Source organism: Urocampus carinirostris, chromosome 19 (genome assembly GCF_059441175.1).
Source record: "Urocampus carinirostris isolate Australia breed hairy pipefish chromosome 19, RoL_Ucar_1.0, whole genome shotgun sequence".
In the NCBI taxonomy this organism is placed as follows: Eukaryota; Metazoa; Chordata; class Actinopteri; order Syngnathiformes; family Syngnathidae; genus Urocampus; species Urocampus carinirostris.
In genome coordinates, this window is record NC_142367.1 from 13,299,800 (window position 1) to 13,324,396 (window position 24,597).

The 24,597-nt window shown below is 35.9% G+C and overlaps 1 protein-coding gene, 1 long non-coding RNA gene, 1 other non-coding gene and 1 pseudogene across 3 annotated transcripts in view; 2 read left to right on the top strand and 2 right to left on the bottom strand.

The window, feature by feature from the left end:
- The window catches only part of LOC148347372 (uncharacterized), a 68,167-nt gene extending 60,732 nt beyond the window's left edge, over positions 1–7,435 (bottom strand). Inside the window, exons 1-2 of the long non-coding RNA XR_015848024.1 lie at positions 7,303–7,435; positions 4,698–4,931 (exon numbers count right to left, since the gene is read on the bottom strand). This is a non-coding gene — a long non-coding RNA (uncharacterized LOC148347372). The remainder of the gene's footprint in view (positions 1–4,697; positions 4,932–7,302) is intronic.
- Positions 1–24,023, top strand: part of fam20cb (FAM20C golgi associated secretory pathway kinase b) — a 50,063-nt gene extending 26,040 nt beyond the window's left edge. Inside the window, exons 4-11 of the mRNA XM_088323732.1 lie at positions 4,405–4,497; positions 13,346–13,461; positions 18,627–18,807; positions 18,935–19,044; positions 21,045–21,126; positions 22,162–22,221; positions 22,299–22,449; positions 23,479–24,023. Coding sequence (XP_088179858.1) covers positions 4,405–4,497; positions 13,346–13,461; positions 18,627–18,807; positions 18,935–19,044; positions 21,045–21,126; positions 22,162–22,221; positions 22,299–22,449; positions 23,479–23,598 — 913 coding nt within the window. The 3' untranslated portion in view covers positions 23,599–24,023. The remainder of the gene's footprint in view (positions 1–4,404; positions 4,498–13,345; positions 13,462–18,626; positions 18,808–18,934; positions 19,045–21,044; positions 21,127–22,161; positions 22,222–22,298; positions 22,450–23,478) is intronic.
- LOC148347374 (U2 spliceosomal RNA) lies at positions 5,380–5,469 on the bottom strand (annotated as a pseudogene).
- trnar-ccu (transfer RNA arginine (anticodon CCU)) lies at positions 12,365–12,437 on the top strand. Its single transcript has one exon. It is a non-coding gene; the product is annotated as a tRNA-Arg (tRNA).
- Positions 24,024–24,597: the final 574 nt, after the last annotated feature.

Consider the following 24,597-nt stretch of genomic DNA (forward strand, 5'->3'; position numbering starts at 1 on the left):
CACAGAATACATATTGCAATAAGATTCGGTAATATGCAATGTAGGTGGTGTGGTTTACTGTGGGCTTTTACTCTGCCGGGTAGAGTTAAAGAGCCTCATGGCATGAGGAAGAAAAGATCTCTTCAGTCTGTTCGTAGTACAAGACAGTGACAGCAGTCTGTCGCTGAAACTACTCTTCTGTCTGGAGATAATGCTGTGTAGTGGATGCGATGGATTGTCCATGATTGACCGCAGCTTTTTCAGTGCCCGTCTCTCAGCTACTGTTGTTAGGCTGTCCAGCTCTTTGCCCACAACAGACGACAGATGACGTCATTGTTGTGGTGTTTGTCGTTGAGTGAAAGTTAAGTATGCATACCTGTCAACCTGTACGTTTTTGCCGTACAAAGTACGTTTATTATGCATTTTAAGACATGTACGACGTACAAGAAAATCTGTACGGAAAAACGCAAATTTGTCAATGATGGGTACCATCCGGTATACAACGACTATCACCAAACAGCAAATCAATCAAGTCAAACAAGGTCGAGTTGTGTAGTGAAAGTCCGTCTCTTTTTAGAGAACCGGCTTTTTCGGCTCAACTCATTAAAGAGAGCCGGCTCTCAAACGGCTCACTTGCTTTAATGCATTATATTTCGAATTATGATGTTGTATAAAGAAGTTAAGAAAAAAAAAGGAAGAAGAAAGGAGAAAATGAAAAAAAGACAGGTTTGAGGTTATCCCTTTAATCAGTATATTACCAACAATAATTTGTTGTAAGATTTTTTTGTATTTTGTAAGGAAAAATACGACAGTTTGTAAGGGCATGGAGCCGTGGAGGTTGACAGGTATGAGTATGCCTTCGAAAAAACAGTTAGCATTAGGGGACAATCAACACAAAATTGGTAATTTCTTCAGTGTCAGTAATAAGTCGAAACATAATACAGAAAGCGATAACAAGGGCAATAATTCCGGCACAAAAAAACGGCAGAAAAATTCTTTGAAAGATCGCGGAGGCAAGGAAAACACGTGTGTTGAAGCGAACGATTCGACGAAAGAAAATAAACAAAAGAATACTCCTAGCAAGAAAATGACTTTTCTGCCAAAATGGACAAATCATATTCCTGGTTATGCTATGAGGAGGATGATAATGGATTGGACCTTGAAAAGGCAATACAACTGTGGCGGGACAGCAAACCACGAAGAATATATGAACTGAAAAATCTGAAGTGGTAACTGCTTCGTCTTACCAATTAACTATGATGATTAAAAGTGCATGAATATATAGACTAATATTTCAGCAATATTATTTTGTACAATGTACAATATCTTTGTGAACTGAAAAATCTGAAGTGATAATTGCTTTCTATTACCAATTAACTGTGATGATTAAAACTGAATGAATATATAGATTTATATTATATATTTGTCGCCGATTTACAATTTCAACCTCGATAACACTAAATTTTGGGGACCCATAGATCTCTGTTGGGACCCATAGATTTTTGAGCATGCGAGTCCCTGGGACCCATCACTTTTCAGAGGTAAAATGAACACTATGGTATCGGTCTATTTGTGGCAATGCGTCAGGACGCAGCGGCTTACAGCTCCGCTTTGAAGTGAAAGTTTTTATATTTTTGGGAAATTCGATGTTCATTTTTGTTTCAATGTTAATTCTAAAATTTTATGTTACCTTTAAATCTATGGTATAAGTGCACTATATGGGGCAGCTTTAAATTTCATTGAAGGCGTCTTATTCCTATTTCTATAAACACTATACATGTTATTGTTATGCAAAAACATTACAATGTTAGACAATACTCAAGGCCTCAATATTGGTATCGAAAGTGAAAAAAAGGACAAGGATACTTCTGTGTGTTTATATCTAGTGTGTAATAAACAAAAAATGGAATTTTTCTGTATCAGTCTGGACGAGCATAATCTATGGTATTGACTGCTGTGCAGACGAGACTAAATGTTCTCTTCCCGCTATTTTGAGGTTGGTACCTTTTGTACCATGATACATGCAGGTAGATTTCCCCCAATGAATGTTTATCACACCACACCACACCCCTCTTACCTTGACTTATGAGTATTGCTCAACCGCAGAACAAATGGAGCTTATAAGATCTAGGTGGCACTATATTAAGTCCTATCCGCCGTGTTTTTTTCCCCCGTCAGCTTGCCGCAAACATTTATGGAGCCGAGTGCGGCCGTGCATTTATGTACGTTTGCAGTCACTTAGGGTGCTGCAGTTTTCTTATTTAGAAAGTTTGCTGGTATTCTCACTCTTTTTTATTAAATGCTCCATAACAAGATAGAGTCAGTTGAATATCAAGGAGGGAGCTGCTTTAGGCCACGACTACTGATTAGCTACTAAAACTAGTAAACAGTAATCAAATCAGTTGTTGAGTTTGTCAAATTCAAGATTGTGTCTGGTGAATATTAAACACACTATTTTCTGAAATAACATTTTTGTTGTATTTTTACAGGGGTTTAGTATTTAACTATGTAATAATAATGTGATAACAATGATAAAATTGTGAAATCATCGTAGAAAAGTAGAGAAAAATTGATTACCAATAAATCGGCCCTTTATATGACAAAAATGTTTTAAAATAGTTTTTTAACAGTATTGAGTAATAACAATGTAATGGTTTAATCATAAAATAATATTGTATTAACAGTTAAATATTGATGTCAAGTCATGTTTATTTATATAGCCCTCAATCACAAGAAGACAAAAAAGGGCTGTACATACTACTATTACACCATCCCCTGATCTGAAACCTTAATGAGGGCAAGGGAAAAACCCAAAAACAAAAATAGCGCGGGTTAGCCGTGCGTTGGCGCCAGGGAGCACGCACAGGGAAAATGCCAAAGTTGGCGGAGGGCACCCCGCTGTCTGTCGACAACCGAGCACCTAGCGCAATACTACAGCAGAAATACTACACGATACTCACTATGACTAGACCCCTAACTAGTAAGATTGTTGGCGCTAGAGTTAGGGTTAAGGTATTGGCATCAACTATGGTTAATTTCGATTAGTGCTAGGTTTAGGGTAACTCAACTGGTATTAGAATCACCAGCCATGCCAGCACCAATTCTGGGTTTAGTGTTTGGTTAAGTTTGTGTAAGAGCTCGGTTTGTATTTCTAGCCGGAGCCTGGGTCGCTGACTGCAATTGCAATGTAATAATAGCGTAACTATATTAGAAAAGAAAGCATCGAAATGGGAAAAAAAATCTGAAATATATCTAAAAAAAAAAGCTTTGACTTACGGGGTTGTGAAATAACAGGTAACTATTTTAAATACATTGTTAAATAAATGTATATAACAACATGACATTACATTTTTTACTGTGTTTTGAATAGTTTGTTTGAAATGTAAAACAAATGTTTAGATAAAATGTCTCATACGACTGTCATGTTTGCACACGGCAGTGCCATCCACCCCCCAGTGGGCGTGGCCGCCAGTGTTTTGACACTCGAACCCTGTGAACTCTGCCTAACATTAACTGACCAAATAAAGCAACAAGACTAGGAGCCATGTGTTACTTTTTTTATTTTATTTGTCGCAACTTATCGCACGAATCACATATATTCCACTTTTTAAGATGTCCACTCTATTTTTTGGGGGGAGGCTTTTCATTTTCTCAAAGTAAAAAAAGAACCCAACCGCTTTTGTGTGGTCTGTCAATAAAATAAAAGTGGAGAAATAAACTGCGGGAAGAGGAAAGAACGTTTTTACCTTGAACTGTCCACAAAACGTTTTGAGATACAATAATTGTGGAAAAAAGGGGAAAACCGATTTTTAAAAAGGCAAACCCTTTTTATTGTTGTATAATGCACACTTGTGTATAACGCACACCCCTTTTTTTTATTAGAGAACTGTATAAAATTTAATTTCACTTCTTCTAATCTTAAACTGAGCAACGTAAGAGACAAATGTTGTTGAATATGTGCACCCATGATTAAAATCATTGACAACGTTAACTACCAAACCAATACCAACATGAAATGTACGATGTATCCATTTCATGTCTTTCAAAGCCCGGTTCATCGACAGATACACCAAAGAGACATTTCCCCACATCCTGCTTTTTTTGCGCTCATATCTTTCAGGACAACTTGTTTTCTCCATTCTCTAACATCCGTATCTGGTACAAAGAGTAAAAATAGTGTGATGTTGAGATCAAATTTAACATAATTTTGTAAATCATCTATGGTGTTCTCTATTGGTAAGGATGTGTCGCTATTTCTGCCGTGACCCGGGTTCGAGTCCCGTTTCATCCAATGTTCTGTAAATGTGGTCAGCCCGATATGGAAGACCTCGTGCATAAAGCGCTTTTTAGGTTAAAAAAATGTGCGTAATTCATGATTGATTAAGGTAATTCATGGATTTTGTTTTTTTTTTTTTGTCCCGTCAGGCAAACCCGGGAACAGGAGACGCCGCCGGACTTCTTCTACTTTTCTGACTTTGAGAGACACAATGCTGAGATTGCGGCATTCCATCTCGACAAGTAAGACACAGACCTCCCTCCAAAACAATAAAAAAAGAATTCTATCTATCTATGTACCGAAGCTAATACCTCTTAGTGGGAGGTGGCTGGAGTCAAGAACACACTCACATTTACCAAACATTCATTCCCCTTTGCTGTTCCCATAAAAATTGTGTTATTAAAAATCAGTGAGTAAGGAAGCCGGGAAGGTCAAATCGTACCTTTGCTGCTTTGTGGATGAGTGGGGCTGTGAAAAAGAGGAATGGGCTCTGTGGCTCAAGGTCCCCCCAGGACTTCCCGCTGATTTTCCCTGGGGCCCTGATTGCTAATCTGCGCCCCCTGGCGTCCTCTCATTAAGCACCAGGCAGGGAAGATGTGAAGGTCACCTTCGGATTAGGGGCCATGATTCAAAAGCAAGATCAGAATGCTGATGAGGTGAATTTTGTCTCTTTGAGCTGTGGAGCATAAATTCCCGTCATTAGAACGATGATCGCCGAATCGTACAAAAATTTTAATACAAACTTGGACAAGGAAAATTGAAGCCGCCTAAAAGGGTTGCGAAGGACGCAAAAGACTACTTACGTTTAAATGAATCTGCTTACCGTATCTATTCTTGTATAACGCACTTATTTTTGAACCTAAGATAGAAGAATCCAAAGTTTGGGTGTGCATTATACACAAGGTTTTACGGTGCAATAACTGATCAGTAAAAAATATATCACTGACCAGAATCACAAGACATTGGATACAACAAAAATTGGGGTTGGGGTTTTTAAGGGTTATTGTTCTATCTTCGTTATTCATTATCCATTATCGGTCAGTTCATAATATGCTACAAAGCCTAGGAGCCAAAAGGCCAAGCTAAGGTCTTAGCCCTGAAGCCTTGCTGCGATCATTGCGAATGCACCGTTCCCGGAGGTACTGTAATACCGGACCGATGCGTGGAGTGGACAGAGCAAGCTCTTATTCCATCTCCAGATTGCAAAAATCAAAGATCATGGGGACATGAGCGACGAATCTAACGACTAGACTCATCTCATCTCATCTCATTAGCCGTACCGCTTATCCTCATTAGGGTCGCGGGGGGGCTGGAGCCCATCCCAGCCATCTCCGGGCAGTGGGCAGGGGACACCCTGAACTGGTTGCCAGCCAATCGCAGGGCACACAGGGACAGACAACTCATTCGCTCATTCACACCTATGGACAATTTTGACCGGCCAATTCACCTGAAATGCATGTTTTTGGAACGTGGGAGGAAACCGGAGTGCCCGGAGGAAACCCACGCAAGCACGGGGAGAACATACAAACTCCGCACAGGAAGTCTGGAGCTGGATTTGAACCCACGACAGGTTCCCATGACATGAACTGTGCCGCACAAGCGCTAACCACTGCGCCACCGACTAGACTGTCAGTGATAAAGGTAATAAAAAGGCATTTGATTTATGTGATTATCACACTATTTTTATTCACGGTACCAAAGAAATTTGATAAGAAATGGAGATAACAGAAAGTCATCTTGAAAAATATAAACCCTAAATATCACGACCATGGGAAATGACTATCTCTTGTATCTGATGATGAATTTGACTTTGAAAAACATTAAATAAATACAAAGTCAATTTTATTTAGGCATGGTGTTCATAATTGACAGTGTCAATAAATTATTTTAATCATTTCTGCACGTATTCAACAATTTTTGATTTTACAATGCTTAGTTTAAGCTGAGAACGAGTGTTACAACATTTCGTACCGATTATTCATCAAAAATTAGGGGTGTGTGTTATTCTGATGCTAAGATGCCCACATAAAATTGAACTCGTTGAGATGTAGTTGCCCGACACAAAATATGATCTAAGCACTACTTTGGTTTAAAATGAATCTCCTACGTCCATTTAAAAGTCATCAAAGCAAAAACGTGGTCTAATATGACAATTTTGTTCACCTTAGCTCCAATCATAAGCCAGGGTGTGTGTGGCGTCTGAGACAAAAGGCAGGAGAGGAAGAGAAAAGTTAGGCTCGGCTGTTGCTCGGTGTTGTGTTTAACAATCGGCTTAATTGGCCTAATAATATGCCGATACCGATATCCGTCAAAATTCCCAAATATCGGTGCTGATAACCGGCCCGCCCGATAACTGGTCGACCTCTACTTACCGCTACTTTTCTCCAACATTAAACTCAACTTGCGAAGCACTTATTTGTCTAAGACACCTTTATCCATTTTAAAAGTGGTGTATGTCACTTCAAAAACATTCTACTTGCAGATACCATCTTCTGGCTGAAATCATCATTGTAGCTCCATTTGATACACGTGCAAGTATGTGAACTTCTTAAATGTGCTCGAAAAATAACTATTATGGAGTTTGGATTGACGTTTGGACTGCATTTGAAGCGTTCCTTTTTTTAATGTAACCATTTTCAGCCTGAAATTACAGAAAAACAAAACAACGTATGCGATATCACTCTGAATATTTTATCATCGCGGCATAAAACTGTTTGGAGAGGTCAAGTAATACACACTGTCCCTTTAATAAAACTGTGCCTCAATTTTATTTAATTGGGGGAGTGTTCCTTAGACCCCCAAAAATGTTAACACTGTTATACAGTGAGTGACAACTAGAATAAATTTTTTTGTGATACAACACTTTAGATATTGTCAATTTAACACTTACTGTGGTGTTAATATTAAAAACTGAAATTGAGTTGCACTCTAAGGACTTCCGGACTATTTTCGCCTTCTGCTAACGCGCTAAAAGTTTCGTCATTAGCATTATAACGGTAACTGTGGACGACGTTAAGACTCATATCATTAACGAAAGTGTGACTTACGCATTTTGGAGGGGTGAAAAACCTCATTTTATCCACTTTTTTGACGCCACTTTCGACACTGTCGAGTCTTCCACGTAGTCAATTAGCATGAGTTGACGCAATCTGCCATTTTTTTGGCGCTCCTAGCAATAGCAACCAAACCGAAGTCTCGCGTGATTTGGGGGATTTTATGGTTAGCGTCTTTTTTCATTTGACTTGAATTAGGATCACTCAAAACTGTTCAGGAGTGTCAATTGATTCACTTCCCATTTGTGAGCATTACATTTGATTTTGAGATTAAAAGAAATACTATTAGCACGCTTTGCCCAGTTTTTAGTCATTAATTATAATAAATTATACTCACATTTACAGAAGAAGAAACATGGAACCTATCAAACAATAATGCATTCTATTCAACACTTTATACTGTAATTCCACCCTACACATTACAGATAAGCCGTATCATTGTTGCATTCTATTTTAATGCGGCTAAGATGATACTAATATCTGTTAATGTTAACAAAGTCACGAAATTGGGTGGTAAAATAGTTATTCAACATAACGACTGTAAATGAAATCCTGCAGGGAAATGCTTCAAGATTAATCATTCCCGCAATGACACCATCATGTGGACAGAATAATGTGTAACAGACTTGGTGCGTACAATAAAATAAGGGGGAATCATTCTCTGAATACAAGTATATATAAAACAAGTTTAAATGTTAAATGAAGAGGTAAAACAAAATGCTTATTCATTTTTATGTAATTTGTTCATCGTTTTTGGACCCGGTCAAAGTTAAGGGGGATCCTTAGTGTTATTTTGGCGCTCTTATTTCAAACTACACTCAAACCTATCGAATCGTTTTCTGAATCAGTCACGTGGCACACCCGCTTCGCAGGGCTTCAAACGTCACTGCTTACGTCATCGACACACACCTCGACTCGCGGCCCATGAACTACTCGTATAAAGTACTCAGCACACGCTTCAGGGATTCGAAATAAAAAGCTGATCACTAGTATATATATACTCTCACCATAATGTACTGTACCCTCCACGGATTCTGCCGCTATGTCGCAAGTGACTCTAGCCGAACCGAAGAGAAGCGGAGAAGGGGACCAAATTGGTGCTAGGAATAAAATGAACTGAACCATTCCAAGGCAGTGGAGTATTTCTGTTCATGTCAAGTCATGTTTATTTGTACAGTATTGCTTTTAAGTCAAAGGGCTGTACATACTACAGACTATTGTGACACCATCCCCTGATCTAAAACCTACATGAGGGCAACGAAAAACTCAAAAACCTCAGCAAGAGGAAAATGAAGAAAACTGGAGAAGGGACTGCACATGAGGTAATCCCCCTTCCAGGATGACCAGGCTGCAATCGATGTTGTAATAACAATTAATACATATCATTAACAGGAAATATAGGTCATCCATAAGCTTGAATGACCCCAAAATTGGGCTAGCTACGCCCATGATTTAATAAGCCGTTAATTGATTTATTTATCTTATTTTTTCTAAATGATAACATGAAATTGGTGGGGGCAAAACAAAGACAGTGGGATGTTGCCAATTCCCAGGGTTGGGTAGGGGTTACTTTAACTAGATTACTTTCAATTACTTTTGGATTACTCCAATACCAAATATGCAAATAAAAGACAAAATAAAATAAAAATTAATAAAATGATGACTCACAACACGTGGTAAGCTTTCTCTCCTGGCTTTGATCTCTTGGATCTCCGGCAAAACTAACATAAAATGCGACAGAAACAAAATGAAAATAAATCCTAACAGCTTGCCAACATCATTTTTGCCGTTCCATGTATTCCGTTACTCCCCAAGCCTGCACAAAATTTAGTCATTTTATTCATATTTCGTTTCTTTTGTCTTTTATTAGCATATTTGGTATTTGTGTAATCCAAAAGTAATTGAAAGTAATCCAGTTAAAGTAACCCTACCCAATCCTGCCAATTCCACGTCCTTTACTCTTTTTCACATGAGGTGGCAAAAAAATCCCCTCACCCCATCCTCGAGGGGGCGTTGTTTTCCGGTTTTGCACAAGAGTCCGTTTTTTTGCGCCGTCTGCTTAGCATCTGCCGCGTTTTCACGCACACGTCGGCGACATATGTGCGCGTGGGTAAAAGGGAAGAGAACCAAAAGCATGAAGGCACCCCTCCCCTGCTCCCTGTTTCTAAATTTAATCCAAGCAAGTTCTTGCCAAAAGCCGCACTTGTTTTTTTTTCCCCATTTCTTTTTATTTCTGTCTCTTATTTTGTCTGTTTTAAATTAGAAGTCGGCTGGTCGTGGGTGTTTTGAGGTTGCGGTTTTTGGGTGTCGATGCCTCTAACGCAGGGGTGGCAATTATTTGGAGTCGCATGCGATGTTGGGTTCAAATATTTGGTCAAGGGGGTGATCCTGGGCCCCGATCCCATTTATTTTCATTTATAAACACATATACATGTAAGGGTGGAACCTGGGGAGGGATGGGCACCACCAGGCTGTACTTGCCCAAGACACACTGCAGGAAATGGTGCCTTATGGTTTTGGTGGTTGAGGGATCCACCCACCAAGTAAAACTGAAGTTGATGTTTATGTATATGCAGCGAAATTTTGTAGTATTTCTCTAGTATTTTTGTTGCATTATTCTAGTTTTATTTTTGAAATATTGTGTAGTATTTCCATAGCTGTGTTTTTGTAGTATTTCTTTAATGGTGTTTTTGAGGCATTTCTGTAGTATATCTGTATATCTTTGGTATTTTTGTGTTATTATTGTAGTTTTAGTTTTGAAGTACTGTGTAGTATTTCCGTATCAGTGTTTTGTAGTATTTCATTAGTAGTGTTTTGAAGGCATTTCGGTAGTATCTCTGTATATGTTTAGTATTTTTGTTGCATTATTGTAGTTTTATTTTTGAAGTACTGTGTAGTATTTCCATAGCAGTGTTTTTTGTAGTATTTCCGAAGTGATGTTTTTTGAGGCATTTTTGTCGTTAATATGTATATGTTTAGTATTTCTGTTGTATTAGTGTAATTTTTTAAGTAATGTGTAGCATTTCCGTATCAGGGTTTTGTAGTATTTCCTTAGGAGTGTTTTTGTGGCATTTCTGTAGTATATCTGTATATCTTTACAATTTTTGTTGTATTATCCTAGTTTTTTATCGGTGTTTTTGTAGTATTTCCTTAGTAGTATTTTTTTGTAGTATTTCTGTAGTAAATTTGTAAGATGAGCATAGTATTTATTTAGTAGTACTTTTGTAGTATTTCTGTCATAATATTTCTTTACCAGTATTTCTGTAGAGTTCCTGTTGAAATATTTCTGTAGTAGTATTTTGGTATTATAGTACAGTATTACTGCAGTGGTGTTTTTGTAGTATTTCTGTAAAGTATTTTGAAGGTATTTCCATTGTGGGTTTTTTGGTAGTATTTATGCAGTATTTCTGTAGTGGTCTTTTTGTATTGTAGTATTTCTGTATCGAAGTATTTTTAAGGTATTTCCATTGTGGGTTTTTTAGTAGTATTTATGTAGTATTTTTGTCGTAGCACTTTTGTAGTATTTCTATTGTATTTTTTTCTTTTGGATGGAAGCAAAATAATATATTGGGTCACTATTTTTAAGCAATACATTTATAATTATTTTTATAGTAATATTGTCGTATTTTTGTAGTATTTCTGTCATAGTTTTTGTTGTTGTAGACACACAAAGGCACAATGAGGCACTTCCCGGAGGAACATTTTTTTTTCTTATAAAATTAAAAATAACGCTTAAATTGTTCTTAATTTTATTATCATTATTTTATTATCAATATTATTGCTTAACTAAAATGTATTTTCATACAATCAAACAAAAATAATACAGTGTATTTTTTGCCTGTTATTGTCAAATATTGTGCAATATTTCACAAAATTGGTTCAGCAGTTTTTGAGCCTATGAGTCACATACATATACACACAAAAATTGGGATTCATAAAGTAGTTTACATTTGGATTACACAAGTAGAATGGGCCAGCATTGCCGGGCATTCTCCTTGGTTGAGGTTGTTAGTTAGCCGAGCCGAAAGTGCCGTTTCGTGAAAAAGAGCCTGAAGTCCCATCACTGAACACTCGTCGATAAGAATAACTAACTCGTGGGCCGAACAACCCCCCTGCATGGCGGGACATTGTATCCCTCCGCAGCCCAGTAACAGCTTGCAAAACCTGTGAAAGAAGCGCCGCCCAGAGCGAATGACTACGAAAAACAAGATAACTCACAAGCTCTTACCACCTATGAGTGACTCCTATTGTAGAAGCCAATTCTAACACACACATTTTATCAAACCACACCACCAAGCAGAATTGCCGGCAGTGCTGGGCCACGTTTATCGGGTTTGTTGGTATTTATTGGTGGTGCCTTGACGCAAAACCTAGCTAAAGACATTTGCGTAGCCCTAATGTACAACTGTAGACGTTTTCACAAAAATCTGTTCTGCCGTTTCGAAGCCTATAAGTCACATACAAGTACACACACAGACACGAATCAGAATTTATAACCAATTTTAGATTGGATTAGATAAATTGTTTTTTTTCCCCCACCAAGATGCGCTAAATAATTCACATTGTCCTTTTAAAGAAACATAGCCGTGTAAGAATATCATTATTACTATTTTATGTTTCTATTATTTTATCTATGTCAAAACTACACTAATCTAAAAAACAACATTAAAACAAAGAATTTTAACAACTGTATTTCTTTGATCTGCGTTTTATCGTTTCAAGATCTCGTTTATGCCTTTTCTCTCCTGCCCACACAAACTCCATGAAAACCCATCAAAAGCCATCAATTATTAAAGAGTCGCCCCCAAAAGCCACAGGCGCATAAAAAAGGCCCATTTGACAAGCGCGCCTCGTTGGCGGGCGGGCGGGGAAGATCTCGCGAGACATTCTGCCTGGCTTGAAGGCTTACAGCGTAAATACAATTTCCCGGCAAATTAGTGTGCGTGTGCGCGTGAGAGGGGAAGGGAGTGTCCTAGTCACACCACCGGGTCCGGTTTGCAGACGCAGTGAGGTCATCGTGCCCCCTTGTGGCAGTTAAGTGGAACTTCATCTGTGAGCCCCAGTGGCCTAATGGACAAGGCACTGGCCTCCTAAGCCAGGGATTGTGGGTTCGAGTCCCATCTGGGGTGGAATTGTATTGTTTAACCCTTTCTTCCCAATAAATTTCATATTATCACTATAATTATTGATATTTAAGTAATGGCAATGTTGTAATTTAAATTTATGAATGCAAATTAAAACACATTTTTAAAATTAAATGTTTTTTAGTAAAATGGCAAAAAATACAATTTAAAAATGATTTCACCTGTTAAAAAAATTATTAACTCTGTTATCTTACTATTTAAAACGAAGTTAAATATTTCATTAAATAAATAAAAATAGTACTAGGAATTTTAAACTAAGAAAAATACATTTAAATGAACAAAAAATAAATTCAACATACATAAAATATTATTAACTAGGTTTTACTGGATATTTTAATACATACAAACGTAAACAAACACGTACAAATGAAAACAATGATTACAATTTTTTTTAAATATATAAACAATATATTACTCATTCTTTTCCTGGTTTAAAAAAACAAAATTAGAAAAATAGGGCTAAAATATGAGGGTATATAGTATAAAACAATTATTCCGCACCCTTCTTCACAGTTATTTCTTTATTTACATTTTATTTCACTGTAAAAATAGTTTTAGAAAAAAATACTATATTTGAAAACAATGCTACCAAAAATAGGTAAAATATAATTGAAAAAATTAAAGTATTATTCCTTTTTTACTGAATTATTTCAAATATAATTCGAAATATAATGCTTCGTTTTGACTACCAAAAAAAAAATTAAAATATATAACAAAAACAGCTTTGAATTTAAAGGACTGGAAAAATCCATGTATTTTTTTAATACAATTGGAAAAAGAATACTTATTTTTTTCAACAAACAAATTTAATAGGTACATCTTTATTAAATATAAAAATAGCGCAAATATTGTATACAATTTTATCTGTATTATGATATTTTTCTGTTCTGCAGGATTCTGGACTTCCGGCGCGTCCCCCCCGTGGCAGGCAGACTGCTCAACATGACAAAAGAGATCCGTGACGTCACGAGGGACAAAAAACTATGGCGGACTTTCTTCATATCGCCAGGTAACTTCGAGAATTACACAAAATATCGCTTAATATATTTTTAAAATTCAAACGACGTGTATTTTTTACCTAGTATTTCCATAGTAGTATTTTTATTAGTATTTCTGTAGTACTTTTGTTTTATTTCGAAAGAAGATTTTTTTTTGTTTTTCTGTATTTTTTCTTTTAGTATTTTTTTCTTATTACAGTAGTTTTATGATGATGGTATTTTTTTTAGTACGACTGCAGTATTATTATTTTTTTATATCATCTCTGTTGTATTTTGTAGTATTTCCATATACTGTAAGAATGATTTTTGTATATCTTTAGTATTTCTGTAGTATTTATGTAGTATTTTTGGTATTTAGAAAGCAGATTCTTTTCTCCTTTTTAGTAGTTTGTTTGTCGTATTTTTGGATTATTACAGTAGTTTTATGATAGTAATTTGGTCGTATTACTGTCGTATTATTTATTTTCAGTATTTTTGTACGATCTCTGTTGTATTTTGTAGTATTCCCATATAGGAATGTTATCTGTACATCTGTAGCATTTCTGTAGTATTTCTGTAGAATTTTTGTTGTATTTTGAAAGCAGATTTTTTTTGTAGTTTTTTCGTAGTATTTTTGTATTATTACAGTAGTTTTATGATGATAGTATTTTTGTAGTATTACTGTAGTATAATTTATTTTTAGTATTTTTGTACTATCTCTGTTGTATTTTTGTTTTGTCCTAGTTTTGTATTATTACATTAGTTTATGATTATAATATTTTTGTAGTATTACTGTAGTATTATTTTTTTAGTATTTTTGTACTATCGCTGATGCATTTTGTAGTATTTCCATATAAGAATTTTTGTTGTATATCTGAAGTATTTCTGTAGTATTTTCGTAGTACAGTGTTACTGTGATTTTATTTTTGTAGTATTTGTGTGATATTTCCATAGGAGAATTTTTGTAGTATCACTATAGGTGTAATTTGCAGTATTTCTGTTGTAAACCTCTTGTAGTAGTATTTATTCTCTGTTGTATTTTGTAGTATTTCCATATGAGAATGTTTGTCGTGTATATGTAGTATTTCTGTAGTATTTTTGTAGTACAGTATTACTGGGGTTTTAATTTTTGTAGTATTTTTGTGATATTTCCACAGAATTTTTGTAGTATTGCTATAGGTGTAACTTGCAGTATTTCTGTCGTAGTATTTTTGTCGATAATTACTCTAGTAGTTTTTTTTTATTATAATATTCTGTATTGTTTTATTTTTAGTATTTCAGTAGAAGTATAATTGATGTATTTTCGAAGCAGTGTTGTGTTAGTATTTTTGCCGTATTTCTGAAGTAATTTTTTACCTAATATGTCTATAGTAGTATTTTTTATTATTTCTGTAGTACTTTTGTTGTATTTTGAAAGTAGATTTTTGTTGTTGTTTTTCTGTAGTTTTCTCGTATTATTTTTGTAGAATTCAGTAGTTTTATTATGATAGTTTTTGTAGTATTACTGTAGTATTATTTTTCTAGTATTTTTGTACTATCTCTGTTGTATTTTGAAGTATTTGCATCTAAAAATGTTTTTGTATACATGTAGTATTTCAGTCGTATTTTTGTAGTACTTTTGTTGTAATTTGAAAGTAGATTTTTTTTTGGGGGGGGGTGGGTTTGTACTAGTTTTGTATTATTACAGTAGTTTTATGATTATATTATTTTTGTAGTATTACTGTAGTATGATTTTTTTTTAGTATTTTTATACTATCTCTGTTGTATTTTGTAGTATTTCCATATAAGAATGTTTGTTGTATATCTGTAGCATTTCTGTAGTATTTTTTTCAGTACAGTGTTACTGTGGTTTTATTTTTGTAGTATTTGTGTGATATTTTCTAGTATCGCTATAGGTGTAATTAGCAGTATTTCTGTTGTAAACCTCTTGTAGTAGTATTGTTGTAGAAATATTTCTCTAGAATATTTTATATATTATAGTATCATGTATTGGTATTTTTTTAGTATTTCAGTAAAAGTAGAATTGATGTATTTCCAAAGCAGTATTTTGTAGTATTTTTGTCATATCTCTTTAGTATTTTTGTCATATTACTGTCTTTTTGTAGTATTAATTAATTAATTATTGTGGCCCCCCAGTAATGTTGACTACAGTACAAAATCAAATTGTACAAAATAAATTTACCATTTCACCAGATAATGGCTATTCGGCACCTTGCCCTTAGGTTCCTGCGACAATTTTAGCCCACCCGCTTTCCGTCATGGTGACTGGAAATAAAAAAGGAAAGTTGACTGTGAGGGCCGCCGCTTCCAGGACAAGTACAAATTGTTGTATATTTCACCTAAATCCGAAACTACTGTGTTTCCCTAATTTGGCAAGAGACTGTGGCTTTTAGCTAAGAACATAATACCATAATAATAATAGCGAGGATCAGGTCTTCAGGACTTTCCTCGACAACTTCGACTCGCCGTACGACAAAGACGGCAAGGTATGGAATGACCAGTGTTGGGAGTACAGTGGAAAACATGCGCCAGTCAAAACATGCAGACTAAAAAAAGCTGACCGAAAACAAATTTTATGAAAAAGGCGAAGCAACCGGAAACAGTTTTAACGACAGAGCAAAGCTTTTTCACGAGACCCGCGTGTCAAATGAAAAGGCTACATAGGCAAGGTACAAGGTCGCAACGCTGATCGCCAAGCACTGTAAACTTTTTACGGAGGCTGAATTTATTGTTGAAAGAATGCTAGGCCGAAAAGTTGTCCCTCGCACATTTCTGCTTACCAAATCTGGTCTGCTTTCTCAAATGTTTGGACACCCCTGCCATATGCGGTGCCCAAAATGCCGTCAGTAGTACATCCACTTTTCTTTGGGTGTTCAGACGTTGTCCGTGGGTGGCCACTGCCCCCCCTCACCCTGCCCTGGTTACGCCCCTGCTCCGTAGACTAAAATATTGGTCACGAGTTGTTTAAATTGGAAAAAGCGCTAGTTTTTGTGTCGAGTACGCGCCTTCGCTTGAAAGCGCGACGCTTAATGAGCGAAGCGACTTTTTCGGTCGCGTCTCGAGACGGCAATTAAAACAAATCCCACGAGAGCTCCTTAATCTTGCGAGAGCGTCCTTGACAGAGAAGACTGCTGGGATTCCTCCATAAGAGTGTGAAGGAACTCACTCGGAAATTAGAAAAAGTGATCATAAGTTTGTCGAATGTGTTACTAGCTAGCTAACGCTTCCGCCCGTTTAGGTGTCACTAACGTTTTTAAAAATCAGAGCTACTTTTTGTTACCGATTAGCTCAAAAAGGCTACCATATTCAGTTCTTAATTATTAGAATTTCTGTTAAAATAGGCATATTGAACTACAAAAACGACACGCTAGTTAGATATCTAATTTCCTGGACAATTACAATGACCCATCACTGGTAAACAAATTTCAGAACCGGACTGCGGGCTACTCGGGTGTTTTAAAACAAAAAACTAAATCAAAACAAAACATTTTAAAAGGTTAAAGAAAATATGGATGAAAATATACTATGAAAATATAACACATTTTAAATACATTGTTAGATTTAGTTACATTTAAAATGCAAATATGGAAAAACATCACATAAACACTAAATAAACAAAAATTGAATAGAAGTAATAAGAGAACAAATAAACAACTTTTTACATGGATTATAAAAACAAACAAAGGGAAAACGGTAAAAAAAAATATATAAATACAGTACATAATAAATACATAAATAAATACTTCCGTGTATTGTTAGACGTGTTAAGACCATTTTGTTAAAAAGTTCTAACAAAAAAAAATAATACCTTTATTTATTTTTAAATACTAAAATACAAAATAAATAAAACAACAGTAAACATATATTTGCATAAATACATTGTAGGCAAATGCCTGTCCTTTGAGACATTTTTGGGATTAAGGGCTATATAAATAAATGTGACTTGACTTGACTTGAAATCATGCATAATACACAAAAGCACTGTAGGATTTGGTTTCAAAATGGTTAAAAAATAAATATGGTAAGAAATATGATAAAAATCCCATAAATGATCAAAAAATAAATCAAAAGTGAATGAAAAACAACGTTTTCAAAAGTAATTTAAAGAGTAAAAAATACATTTTTCAATAAAAATATATTGTAAGCAAATAATACACGATCAATCGACTTGCTATATTTGGTTAAAACATTTGAAAAATGTAAGCAAATAGATAATGTAAACGAGACATGAATGAAAAATGATTGTCGTATTTTCCACACTACAAGGTGCACCGTATTATAAGGCGCTGCACCCCAAAAAAATCTTTGGTCATATATTTTTAAATGAAGACTATTGTAAGAACTACTGTGTTTATTTTTTTATATCTGTTGGGCTCTTTACACACTTATGGCATGTTATGGTGCAGTCGAAAAGAATGACGGACCAAAATTGCACGTAAAACGTTATTTCCAACGGGAATCAAACCAGAGTTGCAACAGTGAGGAATTTCAACGCTTCTCCACTAGACCACCATTGGTGCGGATGTCAAATAAAAAGGCATAAAAGCTTATCTCATTATCACACAATTCTAAATTACAGTGCCAGAAACACTGATTTGCATAGTGCATTCTAATGAGTTAAACAGTCTCTTCACTTCTTAACCTGTGCGTCAATAAACTATCAGTTTAATATGAATACCTAAATGAAAGAGCTTGTATAGTATTTTGTCAGAAGACTCTGTTTTTTCATATTGTCTCTTGCAACGTTATTGACGTTGTTTAATCTATTAGAATGCACTATGCAAATCAGGGTAAAATAATGTGATGATAAGATGTAATTCCTTTTCATATGTCATCTGCACCCGTGGTGGCCTCGTAGTAATGAGTAACCGACAAAACCTGTGTTAGAATCCCACTTTGTTCAATGTATTACAATTTGGACCAGTGATGATCAATTGATGAATTGATCATTGATTAATTGTAAAAGTATACTGTAAAACCTAGTGTAGTTATACTCACCTTTATGTATTTCCAATCCTAACTATGGTATTCTGCAGCAATTTTAAATTTCTGGCCGATTTGGGGTTTTTCAAATACGTCTTATAGGACGGAAAATACAGTAACTAGTGAATAGAGGTCAAAAAGACCAAAAATTAGTGTCAGCGTGAATGACATACTTTCTAAACTTCTGCAATATGTGTTTTTCTACTCCCCGCAGCCAATAACGTGTGTTTCTACGGGGAATGCTCGTACTACTGCTCGACGGAGCACGCCCTGTGCGGCAAACCGGACCAGATCGAAGGATCCCTGGCCGCCTTTCTGCCTGACTTGGCCCTGGCCAAACGCAAAACCTGGAGGAACCCTTGGAGACGCTCCTACCACAAACGCAAAAAAGCAGAGTAAGACAATAGCATTGTGTAAAACGATAATGATATAAATCGGCGCATCATACAAGTGCTGCAATATTGAAGGTCATACAGGCCTTGGCTCCCCACCCCAAAAACTGATGTTTTTTGTGGGGTTCAGGTGGGAAGTGGACCAGGACTACTGCGAGGAGGTCAAACAGACTCCGCCCTATGACACGGGAACGAGACTTCTGGACATTATGGACATGACCATCTTTGACTTCCTCATGGGTCAGTTGGATATTAGATATACGTACAATATATGATTGCTCAGTTGCTTGGTTGATTGCTCGGTTGGTCAGTTGATTGATTAATTGATCGATTGGTTGGTTGCTTGCTTGCTTGGTTACTTGATTGATTGATTGCTTGGTTGGTGGATTGATTGATTGATCAATTGGTTGCTCAATTGATTGCTTGGTTGATTGCTTGGTTGATTGCTCAGTTGGTTGATTTATTGATTGATTGATTGGTTGCTTGCTTGCTTGGTTACTTGATTGATTGCTCGGTTGGTTGGTTGATTGCTCAGTTGGTTGGTTGATTGATTGGTTGGTTGATCGGTTGGTTGATCGATTGATTGGTTGCTCCCTTAGTTGATTGATTGCTTATTTGCTTGGTTGGTTGGTTGCTCCATTGGTTGCTTGGTTGCTCGGTTGATTGCTCGGTTGTTTGGTTGGTTGACTGCTCGGTTGGTTGATTGATTGATTGATCGATTGGTTGGTTGCTTGCTTGCTTGGTTACTTGATTGATTGATTGCTCGGTTGGTTGATTGCTCGGTTGGGTGATTACTTGGTTGATTGGTTGCTTGGTTGATTGATTGGTTGGTTGCTTGGTTGATTGATCGATTGATTAGTTTCTTGGTTGATTGCTCGGTTGGTTGGGTGCTCGGTTGATCGATTGATTGGTTGCTCGCTTAGTTGATTGATTGCTTGCTTGCTTGGTTGGTTGCTTGATTGGTTGCTTGGTTGGATCCCTCAACCACTCGGGACATCGGGGCACCATTTCCTGTGGTGTGTACAGCCTGGTGGCACCCATCCCTGATTTTGTTTTCTTTTTTTCGGAGAACAACTAAAAAAATGAGATTTTTTAGCAACTCCTTGGGTCTTTGCAAGTCCAAAATAATTTAAATTAATTACTTGTTACTTACTTAATTCTTTTATTGGTGATTTTTAAAAAATAATATTCACGGTAATACCAAATCTTGGTAGTTTTTTGTGCTTCCCAAAATAATTGAGGGTTATTAGTAATGTTCCTTACTCTAATTACCAAATATTGCCAATTTCTTATGCCCCCTGAAAATGATTAGAATCTTTTTTAACCTCATCTACGAAATCTATTTTTTTTTGTGGCACAAATATGATTTTTTAAGTAATTATCAAATCTTGTTCATTTTCTTTGTCTCCCCTAATAATGGTCTTTTTTTACCATAAATACACAAACCTGGCAATTTTTTGTGGACAAAATATTTGTTGAAAAATAAATAAATTAATTAATAATAATAATTTTGTTTATTTGTTTATCTACAGTATTTTTTTATTATGAGTCAAAATAAATATTGGAAAAAAGTCAGATTTTTGTTTGTTTGTATTTCAAAATTGGCAATAATTTACTTTTTTGAAAAATGTAAAAAAATTGTGTTTGTTTTTTTACCGTAATCAACAGCTTCCAGACTTTTTTGTTGCAATATAATCTTGGTTGATTTATTTACTGATTTTCTTTCCTTTTTCTGGCTGGATGGAAATCATGAATAAGAAGTTATTTTGGGGAGTTTGGGGCTGGAGACTGATTTCACACGTGTGCTCGTGGTTTTTATTTATCCTAGGATGAAAATGGTGAAAGTAAGAACAGGACTATTTCAAATACGGTCTAAATGCCAACCCAAACGCCCAAAAAGATTAATTTATTTGAGCGCGTCTGAGACACGTACGTGGACGCAGCTTGACAGAGCCTGCCTGCAATGATGGTTTGAGCCAGAAGGTGGCATCAGCAAATAGAATATTTTGAAGTTACTGACATCACCGTTTAATTGGTAAATGTTTTCTTTTTATTTGCCGTAAAATACCAAAAATCACAGATTATTCGAAACTACTCACTGAAAAAAAGAAAAAGAGCAAAGTAAAAAAGAATTCTATTTTTTAAAATTATTATTTTACTGATTATTTCTAAATTCTATTTAGTAAAAGTTCAAACAAAAATAGTATTTACCAAGTCTTATTCATGATTTATACCGACAGGAAACATGGACCGGCATCACTATGAGACGTTTGAGAAGTTCGGGAACGAGACGTTCATCATCCACCTGGACAACGGCAGGGGGTGAGAGATTGCGGCGTTCTCGAACTCATTTTTTTCTTGAAAGTTGTATTTTGCAGCTCTAATTACAGTAAACAACCAGGATAATATCTAGTAGGTACTACCTATGTGTAATGTATGCACATATGATTAAATAACATTATAAATAAGTTAACTCGTAAAAGAAAAATCACAATTTTTACATGTGGTGTGACGTGACTCTAGCTGGTACAGTGGAGTAGTGGGTGGATACAGAATGGGCGTCGAATCGCTTCCTTATGTGTACTAACTGTCCGGATTGTCTATGGCTGGGGTCACCACGATTTTGAAGCTGAAGGCTACTTTTTGTTAATGATTGGCATAAGGGTTACCAATTTAATATGCATTACTTAAACATGTTATTACTATGTTATTGCCATGTTACCACCAGTTTGTAATTGAGGTTAAAATAGACACAATCAACCAGTAAACATCATGTCAGTTAGAAATCCAATTTCCTGCAAATTGACAATGACTCTGGTGTGTTAGGGGGTACCTGGTGCCCCCAGGCAATAGGTTGGAGACCCCTGGCTCATTAGTGAGGGTAGGAATTTGAGAGTTTTTTTGATTTTTTTTTTTGTTAATCACCAGTTTCGTTTACATCGATTATGTTTTGCTTCTCCCTTTAGCACCACAGCTAGCCTTGGGACCCATAGTGAGTAAATAGAGTATAAAAATACAGTGTTGTATCGCCAATGGGCAGTCTTTAGAGAGAGAAAGGCATTGTGGGAGGTCATTCAGCCATTTAGTATTTTCATGACGTGAACCAATAGCAGACTTGAAGTTTATACATTGTCGACCAATAGCAGACAGGCATCTTAGAGACATATGAAAATAAAACACTGCCAAGTTTTTGGGAATGGGAAATAATTTGTTGTATAGGTTGCATAGTGGGGAAAATGACGTCATGAGAGGCCGAAAAAAAAATCTCTTTCCACAATGTACAATAAAAACGTCCTAAGGAGCGGTAGTCATATCCCGGGGGACTAATGTATTGCAATTTATGTATTTTTTCTTGAGGTTCGGAAAACACTCGCATGACGAAAAATCCATCCTGGTGCCACTGACGCAGTGCTGCAGGTAAGGATTTTCTTCCCTGGAAGAGAGGGGGGTGGTTTGAATGCGCACGCCTGGGTTCATGTATTTTTTTTCCTCAGGGTCCGCAGGTCAACCTACCTGCGATTACAGCTGCTAGCTAAGGAAGAATACAAGCTATCGGAGCTGCTGGCCGAATCTATGCTGAGGGACCGACTCAGCCCCATTCTTATCCGGCCACACTTGGACGCTATGGATCGACGCCTGCGCCAGGTTGATTTTACATAATTATAAATCAAAAGTACTTTGTGTTATTTTATTTAATATCAACATTTTGAAAAAGGTAGTAGGTAATTTTTGTTAAATAATATTTTAAAGATAGTTTTTAAAATATGTATTACAGTAAGAAAAAAAGGAAAGAATATGAGTGAAAAAGTTGTTGTTTTTTTCAATTTTTAATGACTGAAAAAATATAAAACAAGTATTATTTAAAAAAAGAAGTTTACTTTTTGGAATGGTTTCCAACCATATAGAGAACAATTAGTTCAAACAGAAATATAGTTTTTTATTCTTACTATTTTTATTAAAACATTTATATATATATATATATATATATATATATATATATATATATATATATATATGTATATGTATATGTATATATATATATGAAACCCTGTAACAGGTACGGTTGTAACACTGTGTCTCAATTTCTGAGAGATTGTCACAGACCTTTGGAGCTACTCAGCACTCTACCATTGATATCTACCTATAAAAGACAAATAAGGGTACCAAGTATAAGTTTGAGAGGACAAAAATCATTAAATGGGAAGGGAGAAAGCACAATGTGTTACAACCAGGGTTGGGTAGGGTTACTTTAACTGGATTACTTTCAATTACTTTTGGATGACTCCAATACCAAATATGCTAACAAAAGACAAAAGAAACTAAATATGAATAAAATGATGACTCACAACACGTGGTAAGCTTTCTCTCCTGGCTTTGATCTCTTTGATCTCCGGCAAAACTAACATAAAATGCGACAGAAACAAAACGAAAATAAATCCAAACAGCTTGCCAACATCATTTTTTGCCGTTCCATGTATTCCGTTACTCCCCAAACCTGCACAAAATTTAGTCATTTTATTCATATTTAGTTTCTTTTGTCTTTTATTAGCACATTTGGTATTGGAGTAATCCAAAAGTAATTGAAAGTAATCAAGTTAAAGTAACCCTACCCAACCCTGGTTACTACAGTACCCAATCTCCCGTATATAACGTTTGCTTGACTCTATGTGTCAGGTTCTGCAGGTCGTGGCCGAGTGCATCGAGAAGGAAGGCTACGCTTACGTCGTAGAAGACGACCTCCAGGGGAGCCGATGGACAGAATTCCGAGAACCCAGAGAATCTAGGACCAGGTAGCTCCCGAGAGTCCACTTCCTGCTCGGTACCGGTTCCAGACGCTGACCGGACTTGAAGGATAGAAGAGACGTCCTCGTCTCCTCTTGGACCTTTTTTTGAATTCAGTGAATTCTGAGCGATCTGATTCTATGTACTGGTGACGTCACAGGCGTCCAATTAAGGAGGACGATCTAATTTTTTTTAGCCCCCGCCCCAAAAAACTTTTACATTAAAACACTATTCTTGTTTTTTTTTTTTGTTTCTTTTTCTGCCTGGATTTGAAATAATTTAAATCGGAGTGCAGGTTTACTCCTGAATTTTGTCATTTGAACCCTGCCTATCATCTCCTCGAGAGTATTTATTGAGAATCTTATTTATTAAGTCGGGACACAACAACAATAGACATCATAGTGATGTAGTTCTTCATTTGCCCCGCCAGAAGGCGACATTGCAAAAAGATTAGGAAACGGAGAATTTAATATAGAAAATAAAACAAAATCGGACAGAGCATTGTTTACACTTTGGTGTCATTTAACTGCTGTCTATTTTTTTCTTGGGGGTACCAAAAAGGTCAAAATGTGACGCCATATTTGTAGTATTATTTGTTAATTTTGGCAAGTTTTTTAATTTTATTTTTGGGATCCGATGTACTTTAGGAAAATCTAGTGCCTGTGCAATGATAGAAACTTGAATGTGTGCTTATAAATATTTCTTTTAATTGTTTTTTTTCAGTTTCTTTTTTTGGGGGGGGCGTGTTTGAGTGTGCGTATTTTTCTACAGTCCTGTCATTTTGAGTGTATGGGCGGGGATTTAAAACCTTTATTTTCATCATCAAGATAATATTTATGTGGATTTTTGGGGGGACAAGAAAGTGAGTGGGGGCATTTCTTTTGCGATTTATGTGCAATAAAACAAAAGAACCAGAATCTTAAGTTTTTTGGTGTGTTTTTAAAGAAGTATTTGTCCGATCATGTAATAGTATCACGTAAATTCAAATCTGAATAAAAGTTTTTTTTTTTC